The 9,837-nt window shown below is 41.8% G+C and overlaps 1 protein-coding gene across 2 annotated transcripts; it reads left to right on the top strand.

The window, feature by feature from the left end:
* The first annotated feature begins 1,973 nt into the window (after positions 1–1,973).
* Positions 1,974–8,865, top strand: dohh (deoxyhypusine hydroxylase/monooxygenase). Of its 2 annotated transcripts, none has more exons than XM_075484960.1 (6): positions 1,974–2,071; positions 2,496–2,602; positions 3,716–3,883; positions 6,243–6,319; positions 7,772–8,027; positions 8,211–8,865. In XM_075484960.1, exons 1-6 carry the CDS (start codon positions 1,974–1,976, stop codon positions 8,519–8,521), a joined length of 1,017 nt encoding a protein of 338 aa, XP_075341075.1. In that variant the 3' UTR covers positions 8,522–8,865. The 2 variants fall into 2 exon arrangements, with proteins under 2 accessions (XP_075341075.1, XP_075341076.1); XM_075484961.1 differs by lacking the exon at positions 1,974–2,071 and adding an exon at positions 2,099–2,386.
* The last annotated feature ends 972 nt before the right edge of the window (positions 8,866–9,837 follow it).

Below are 9,837 nucleotides of genomic sequence, written 5' to 3'. Positions count from 1 at the left end.
TGTGTGTTTCCTGTATCTGAGAATACTTCTTACAACTGCTTTCAACACTTTCATTCAAATGGTGTACAATCGTTGTCTTTGTTTTCTGATGCACTGTTATGTCTGTCTGGTTTGTTTTCCTGGCCCACTCTGTATATTTAGCTGTGAAGAATAGCTTCCTTTTGAGAAGACCTCTCATTTTTCCCAATCTAAATCAGTGATGGCCTCCACAACACTACTTCCTGCTCTAACGTCCTCTTCTCCCAAATGATAAAACATCACTGGCCTCACTAGTTCTTTTGATTAAACCCTTGATTTAGAAATGCAGTGTTTTGAAAAGGAGAAAATTGTCTGTTTAAAGAGGAGAGGATGCGCCGGAAAGCTCACGTGTAAAGAAATTAAAGATGTTGCAGGTTTAACTCCCTCTCACCTGCTTTCAGCAGGGTTAAGATCCAACCCCCCACAACCAGTGGTGTAGTGTGGGTAGACTCAGGCATAAGGAATCCATCCCTCTTATTTTTCAGTCAGAATTGATTATTATCACTTCAAAATCCCCTAAATGTACATAACATTCAGGAATGTTCTGCCTATCGGTTTTATTTCTGAGGATATGAGGTTATTATTTCCCCTGCCCAGCCGGATATGTTCATTTAAAGACATGAGGTGTGATGAGTAATCGGTGTTAGTTTAGCCAGTCAAAGGCAAAATAAAGACGTTTGGGACAAATTACAGAAGACAAAGAAACACAAATTATTAAGATGAAAATAATGATTAAAAAATCATTTTAAAAAAACAGGACCACACATATGCAATGATTTGTCCTGATTCTGAAGATCTCACAAAGCTGGATAAAAGTGTTGTGTTCAGTGCTCCCAGAAGACCACACACTCACTAAGACTGAAACAGCTCAACCAGACATATTTCCAATGTGTAAATTAAAACACTGTATGTATACGTATACTATATTGTTTATAGTTTTAATATTCCATCCATTTTCTATACCCGCTTAATCCATCGGTTGGGTCACAGGGGGGCTGAAGCTTAGTGGCCATTGGGCAAGAGGCGGGGTACACCCTGGGCAGGCTGCCAGTCCATCACAGGGCCACACAGACACACACACACTCAATTAAGGACCATTTTAGAGACACCAATGCACCTAAATTGCATGTTTTGGGACAGTGGGAGGATGCGGGAGCACCCAGAGAGAACCAACGAATACACGGGGCGAACATGCAAACTCCACACAGAAAGGCCCCAGCCGGGAGTTGAACCTGGAACCCTCTTGCTGTGAGGTGACGGTGCTAACCATAGACATATACTGTAAAGATGTATAGTGTCTATGGTGCGAACCACCACACCACCGTTTCTCTCTCTCTTTTTTAAAATCTCTTGCTGGTACTGCTGTAACGTGAAAATGTCTCCACTGTCGGACGAATAAAGTTTTTTTTTGTATTATTATTATTGTTATTAAAAAGACCAAAGTTAAGGAGTTCATTTTACATTAGGCAGTGAAACGAGCCACGTTGACAAGACAGTAGGCCTAGTCGTTCTGTACCCCAGAGACGAAGGGAACGATGATACATTATAAGAAAGAAAATGGTCAGAAGCAGTTGGAAGAAGATGGAAAGACATGAGGCTACAGAGACTGACCCTTCCAGCCTTCTGCTAGAGGAGGTTAGAGAACTGGGGGAGACCAGGCTCTCTCTTTTTCTTACTTTCCTTTTCTGTGCCCTCAGCTTGGAGATTTGTGTTTAATTTCTTAAAGACTACAGAACTTTTTGAAAGGATTTAGTTTATTTTTTATTTATTGAATTGTTTATTTATTTGTCAATTTTTTTTTTTTGTCACTCCTTCGTCGACGCTCCACACCCGCAGTTACATAATTGTACCGTTGGTGACGGTAATGCAACATTACGGATGCTAACCGCCAATAAATTACAAAAAGAAGACGAAGAAGAAGAGAAGAAGACCCTCCCAGCCAGCTGGTGGCGGTAATGCGCTGTGTGTTATCTGCAAACCCCCCAAAAAGACTCAGCAGCTGCTGCACGAGCGGAGCGGACGGGCTGAAAAACGTCGCCTGCTTGTTGCAAAGGTTAGTTGGAATATAACAGATGTCTTCCGGCCGTCAGTGGTTCTGCTGAATTCTATATCTGTTTGTTGAGTTCAGCTAGTGAAAAATTTTAACTCCGGAAGTGAGCAGCCGGCTCCATCCGTGTGGTGGTTATGTAGCCCCGTCAGTGGGAGAACGCGCACAGCCACGAGCAGGCTGAAACGTGGCTCATGTTTAATAAATGTGTTTCTGACACCACTGGACCATCCAGAAGAACAGGGACTGTGTCAACACAACAAATTAAGCTGTTTGAGTTTTCAGCTTCTGTACGATCATCTTCACGGGGTTAATCTGCAGGTTGGATGGATTAATGCATCTTTTTTTTTTTTCAGCTTCCATCAGTGTCCTGTATTGACACGGAGTGAAAGCCTAATGCCAGTAATGTTTCTGTCTGTATGTGGAGCAGTATGGCAGATGTGGAGAAGGTGTCAGCCGTAGGACGAGTTCTGGTGGACCCAGGTCTGGACTTGACCCAGCGCTTCAGAGCTTTATTCACCCTGAGGAACCTGGGAGGTAAAGCCTGTCCACATTTGAGTGCGACTTTTAGGAACATGAAGTGCTTTTTAGAAATTGTATTTCTCAAATAACAATAGCAGCAAACCAAGTTCCTAGTGATCCATTTCATGAAGTTCAAAAGGGAAGTTCAGAACGTCTGTGCAGGGCTTAGGTCACCGCTGGGTACTTCCACGTTCAGACCAACAACACCTATTTATCTAGTATGTACGGTAGTTTATATTTAATATTCCTCTCCTGGAGAAAGTCTGTCAGAGGGAGCCCCAAAAAACACTGGAGATACTCAGAAGAACATCCAGACAATTTTATTTCATGTTTAAAGACTCAGAAATGACCAGAAAACATGTGTAAGACTTGCCAAAAGGGATCCACTTTCCTTCCAGGAGTGTAAAAATGTTGTTTCCAACAAAAATGTCTCCCATTATGGAGAACTAGTTGGAGTTGACTGCTATCCATGCATTTCCCCATATATTGTCACATCGGCTTTCTTTTGCCCACACTTTCTAACGGAAGCAGTTGAGTTTTTATTCATTGAGGTAAAAGTCTGAAGACTTTAGTGTTTTCACACGCCACCTCTCCAGAACACCTCTGGAACCTTTCAGGGCTCCAGTGTGTGTTTGACAGCAGCATCATTTAGAAATTTCAAATTGGATGTTACAAATATACGTAAAAGTAAGTGTGTTCCCTCCAGGACACCCTTCCTTAAAATGTGTTGAACACACAAAAGAAGAAATCTTAGATTCTGTCTGTGAGTGGACTCGGATGATATTGCAGGTTGTAAATCGGGTACCTTCCACATGTTTCTGATGAACCTGTTCTTGTCAGGTCCCGGCAGTGAAACATAGAGTGAGGTTGCCTTGTTGTAGCTGAACAACACCTCCACAGAGGCAGCCTTTTGTTGCCGTGGGTTACTCTCTGGCTTTGAAATGTTGAAACTGTTGGTTATGTTTTGGACTTATGGTTGGCCCTACTTCTAAAATGATGATCTGCTGCAGGAGTTCTTAGAAAATAGACTTATCGTGACTTGTGGAGAAATAAAATGGTTGTGATGAATGCTTTAGGTAGTCTGTGTCCCTGTACATGAGCTGATTTAAGCTGAAACTTTTATGTCAGGTGCTGAAGCTATAGAATGGATCAGCAAGGCCTTCAGCGACGACTCTGCCTTACTGAAGCACGAGTTGGCCTACTGCCTGGGACAGATGCAGGACAGACGGGCCATCCCCACTCTGACTGCTGTCCTCAGAGATGCAAAGCAAGAGCCGATGGTCCGACACGAAGCAGGTGAGGATGCACTCTCACTCTGGGGATGGATGCCACACACACTGTCCTGCTAATCACCTCAGCTGCAGTAACCTTACAGGGACCCTGCCAGGACTCTTAAGATGAAATGCAAAATCTGCATTTTGTTTTGTTTTAGTCATTTAATGGTAAAATGATAGATTTTCATTAACACTATAGCTTTATAATTTTCCTTTGGGAATGATTCAGTTCAGCTGTAGTGTAGAATAGGTTTTCCCTTTTAATGTGAGAGCAGCCTCAGTCTGCAGATGTTGGAGAGATTCTTCTTCATGCCCACTTGATTTCACTGCACAATCAAATCAAATCGAAGTACTTTATTAATCCCGCAAGGGGAAAGCACACATAAACCAAGTTAAATTATAGACAACAAAAATGGAGGATAAGCCAAAGAGATATAGAATAGAAAAATACTTTATTCATCACCCAATGGGGGAAATTCAAATTAGTCAAGTAGCTCAAAAAAATTATAAATATTTACAATGATTGTATATTAGACAACAACAACAATAATAATACTAATAAAAACAACACTAGTACTACTACTAATAATAATAAATGATTAAATAAATAAATTTGAGAAGAACATGTCAGCAGTCACTCAATCAGTGTGGTTACATGGCACTGAAAGGATCGGATAATTGGCTAAGTTACAATAAGAATGAGTTATTAAGTTCACGTAGACGCCTTAATCTGACAAGAAATTGGATCAGATTAAGACCCCGAGATGACTCGGTTTAAAGTCGAATTAAATGTGTTTGCAGACGGGTGAAGCACGTGGTGAAGTAGACTTTGCAGTTCTGCGCATGCTCGAGATTTTTTCCCGGGGTCGTTAACCGGAAGTCGGAAGAGACGATATTACTGCTGTAGTCGCCATCGGAAAGAAACAAAGAACGCGATGGAAGATGCTCCGTTGTGCATCGCGTTTGTGCAACAAGCAGCTCATCACAGACCAAATGTAGAGGGACGTAGCTTCATCTTGCTCTTCATTCGCCATTTTCTTGAATGCCTGAGTTTAATTCGATTGATTCACCGCCATATATCCAAGGAGAATTACCCTTTCTCAACTCATTCTTATTGTAATTTAGCCAATTATCCGATCCTTTCAGTGCCATGTGACCCCACTGAGACGACAACAAAAAACAAAGCCTTATGGCTGTGGGAACAAAGGACCTCCTGAAGCTCTCAGTCCTGCAGCGCAGAGAGATGAGCCTCTCACTGCAGCTGCTCTTCTGCTGTGGAGAGGATGTTTATTATTTTCCAGAACAGAATATAATTTCCTCATATATATAAATATATATATATTTTTTTATGTACATAGTATGAAAAAAATAAGAATAAGTATATATTCACAGAATAAAGTAAATTCCCACAGATTGGTCAGCTGTATGTTAATGCTGCAGATCCTTCTTTATACCACATCTCAGAATATTCTGCTGCTCTCCGATATGATAACTGAGAAGAGTCCACTGCACTCACTGCCAAGTTCAATCAGTTTCACACAGTTTTCTTTGTGCAGTGTCATTAAAAAAACATTAGTAGACGCTGAATTATGGCCAGAAACAGATGAATGTGTCAGCATGACATTAAAATGATAAAGTTTGGATGCACCCACCCATTCATTTCAAATGAGTGTGTGTACTGGTATTGTACTTGTGAACTGAATTAGTATTACCAGCTAAGGAGATAAGGAAGCCGTCTTTAACTCATTGGCTGCCAGCCATTTTCAGTTCAGAGACACCCATACTGCCAAGTGTTTTTCAGTATTTTGACTGATTTTCCAAGACCCACAGAAAAGTGTGTCTTATGACTATGTACACACCGAAATTACCAAAAGAAAGAGTAGACTCTCTTCTTTGATCAGGAAAAAAAAGTTTGTTTCTACCATTTTCAGTCCTTTAGTAATAGACAGTAGAACATAGGTTGGTTTCACCAAAATCAGCTGTTTGACCCAAAAAAACGGAGAAAACACGCTTTTTCTTTTTTTGTGCATAGTGGCACTGCTGCCACCTTGCGGGTAATTTTGCCAGTATATTCTCTGTTTAGTGTTTACAAGCCTAAGATTTAGTGACGAACTCCGCTAGATTGTCCCCCAGCCCGCTCCGTTAAAAAACGCAATTGACGTCTATAGACGTCTTTGGCACCGAAAGAGTTAAGTGTGTGTTTAGCAGTGAGCAGTACTTCAACCCACCTGCACACACGATCACTCACACAAGCCTTTTGTTGGAAGCCAAAGAAAAGGTTCAAAGTGATGCAGAGGACAGATATACCCATAAAGAATCAAAGCAACAGTGTTGGATCGGTGTGCTGATGATGTGTCACACTAACCGCTCTGTGTTTGCAGGGGAGGCTCTTGGTGCGATTGGTGATTCTGTGGTTCTGGACCTCCTGAGAGAGTACAGTCAGGATCCTGTCATCGAGGTAAGAGCGTGACACAAGCCGCAGCAGGCTGGCACATCGGTTAAATGGGTTATGGTTTGTTGGAGAAAACTGAAAAGACTGTTTAATCTAAAGTTCTGTGACTGTAATGATGAAATAGACCTGATGCAACATCTGCTTTTAGCTTTAAAAATCAGACTATCTCCCAGTAATAGTCAATTGAGCTGAAATGAACCAATTCTGATAATCAGCTGGTCAATCGGTGCATCCCTAAAGCCAAAGCTTTTACCTCTCAAATGTTTCGGGTTTGTTTCTTCAGAGGCTGAGAAATGAAAGGTTGGAGTGGACAGTTGAGTCCTTTTTAGATCAAACTTTAGCTCTGAGTGTAGAAATATTAGCTCTTTTTGCTGTATGCTAAAGGTTTATGGTGTTTATATTTAATTTAACTTCTAAAAATTCAACGGAACACTCCACTACCTCAGAGGAGTCCAGCCTTCAACAAGGCTTCAGCTGCTCCACCAGACAGCCGGTTTGGAGCTGGACCCGTTGTGATTGGCTGCGTGTGTCCTCCCCTCTGCTCTGCCAGAGGACAGTCGGGGCGCTGCAGTCTTCCAGCGAAACACAGTGTTGCTCCAGAGGCCTTACAGATAGAAATAGACTTTTCCTAATTATGTTTACTGAATTCTGTCAAGTTGGAGAAACATCTCAGTGTGCATCAGTGCGAGTAAGATGAACTCTGTGTCAGCTTTCATTAATTGTGTTTTCACTGAATATTCGTGTAAACTGCAAATTTCAGTCCTTTATTTTAGCAAAATACCTCAAAAACCAGTTTTTTGTCATTGTTTTGTATTGAATGTGGATTGATGGGGAAGAACTAATTGAATCCATTTTAAGTATTCTAAACATGATTCTAAAACCAAATGTGGAGAAATTTAAGTGGAACAGGAAATTCAACAAAGTAGAAGATTTTAAGAAATAGACAGACTTGTACAGCTGCAAACGAATTTTTTTTTAGCAAAATTCTTAACAAATGAGAAATTCTTTGTCCTCATTGCACAATTTTAGGTATTACCTATGTTATCAGCAGGGATGTTGTGCTGCCAGAGACGTGCATGTGTAAACTCTATCCTAATATCTACTGTAACAGTTGGAGTTCTACAGTTGAATAACAAAGCTTATTTACTGAACGTTACAGGGTTGTTAAGTAGAATAGAAAATACAAAAGGATGATGCCACAGGGTCTGAACAGATCCAAATGATCTGGCTGCACTTTGCATGATCTGGGGTAACATCAGTTGGTCAGTTTGAGGTTCAGCAGCGTGTGTGTGACTTATTTTGCTCAGGCAGTGTTCATAATCAAGAAACCAAGTGGACCAACACCAGTAACAACAAATAGAAAATGAAGATCAGCAACTTGTCACTGATAGGCCAGTCTCCTTCATTCAGCATCTGCTCACCGGGACGCGCGGTCCTGTTAATGTCACGTCCCTGCAGGTGGCAGAGACGTGTCAGCTGGCGGTTCGGCGGCTCGAATGGCTACAGAGTGGTGGAGGCAACCAGCTGGAGGATGGAAGCACGGACAAGAACCCTTACTGCTCTGTAGACCCGGCCCCTCCAGCACCAAGGAAGAGCGTACCAGAGCTGCGCTCCACTCTGCTCAATGAAAGTCTGCCACTGTTTGAACGCTACCGCGCCATGTTTGCCCTGCGGAACCTGGGCAGCGAGGAGGCAGTGGTGGCACTGGGAGATGGTAGGACCAAACACTGCAGGGCTTACAAAGTTGAACCCTAACTCCACATCTTATAACTGCAGCTCACTTCAACATTTAAACCTCAGTGTTGAGCTTAAAGTTGTACATTTGAAACATGAATATGATCATCAAGCTGTGAAGTGTAGTATTGTAATTTATTGGACTTTAACTTCTGGTCTCCAGGCCTGCAGTGCTCCAGCGCTCTGTTCCGTCACGAGATCGGCTACGTCCTGGGTCAGGTGCAGCACCCGGCAGCAGTCCCGGCCCTGCGTGCAGCTTTGGAGCGTTCTGGGGAGAACCCCATGGTCCGACACGAGGCAGCCGAGGCTCTCGGCTCCATTGGAAAAGAAGAGTGTCTGGCTGTGCTGCAGTGTTACCGTGGAGACCAAGAACGTGTTGTCAAGGAGAGTTGTGAAGTTGCCCTTGACATGCTGGAGTATGAAAACAGTAACCAGTTTCAGTATGCAGATGGTTTGGTCAGGCTGCAGGGTTAAATGTTACACTGTGCGGCAGTAACCAGCCTGCATGACTCAGCACCGTATGAATAAAGCTATGGGAGGATGCTGTATCATAGGACAAATACTCTGCACATAAAATCCAAACTAAAGCAGCGGATGAGTCTCTGTCTTTTCTAACAGCTTTTGGCTGGTTGTACAACTTTTTCTTTATTCCCCATCCTGGCCAAAAGGACTTTTCTGCTGTTTATGTTGAGTTTCACGAACACTGAAGCAACAACCCCCCCCCCCCTCTCTCTCTCTCTCTCCCTCTTGCAGCTCTGGGCTTGAGGTTGAATTGTTGAATAATGTAATGATATGAATAAAATGGCTTTTCCGCTCAAGCTGTGTTGTGTTCTTTCTTCCTATGACCTTTTGGTTTTTTTGCTGTGTGGCCACACACATTTTATTTTTTTTAAAGATGTTTTTATTGATTTCACATATAAAAATTACAATTAACATTGAAAGCTTCAATTTTCTTTTTTTTTCTTTCAAACAAACCCTTTCAATCCCCCAACCTCCCCTGCCCTCCTCACTACATACAATAAAACGTGTATGTAACAATTTGGTTAAATAAGCTACTTTCAGAGATGCATATACATATGTCCTTTATACTACTCATCAACATACAATCAAGAGGTGGAAAAAAAAACATATAGACATCCTCTAACTGGGCACATATCCACACACATTTTAGACATTTTATTCTGTGTCATGTGATCCAATGAATAGTCAGAAATATAATCTAATAAAATATCATCTCCTGGGCTTGTTTCATGGACTTTGTTAGTAAAAAATCACGATGCTGAGGAAAGTTGGTAAGAGAAAGAATGAAAATCCGACCACACTTCTGAAGCTACAATTGTAGGAAATGTAAAAAATGTTCCACATATTGCCTGATGCGCTCCTCACATTTCACTGAGACTTTATTATATAGCACCTAAGTAACATTGACTAGCTGTTCATCAAGGCCTAATGGACCAGCGGGGATACCCCACAGATAACTGTACAACTGGATCAATCTAATCAAAGGTCGTTTTGACTGTAGCTGCAATGATTTATGGGACTGAACTATCTTCTTTCTTTCATAAAGGGTGGTCCGGTGTTTCCTATGATAAAGGAAATAATAAAGAAAGCGTGGAAGCTTCTTCCCTTAGTATATAGAGAAGTTGAATAGCTCCTTTGTGGCTGCTGCTCATTTACTTCTAGAGCCTTTCACTCAAATAAGAAAAACACCTCGGCATCGGTTGTGATGTGGTCACTCTGCAGTAACTGCTGTTTGTATGTAAAAAGTTTACATTTACATGTTATCACAG

This window comes from Odontesthes bonariensis, chromosome 15, assembly GCF_027942865.1.
Source record: "Odontesthes bonariensis isolate fOdoBon6 chromosome 15, fOdoBon6.hap1, whole genome shotgun sequence".
Lineage (NCBI taxonomy): Eukaryota > Metazoa > Chordata > Actinopteri > Atheriniformes > Atherinopsidae > Odontesthes > Odontesthes bonariensis.
The sequence above is the reverse complement of the archived record's forward strand: the minus strand, read 5'-3'. Positions and strand labels throughout refer to the sequence as shown.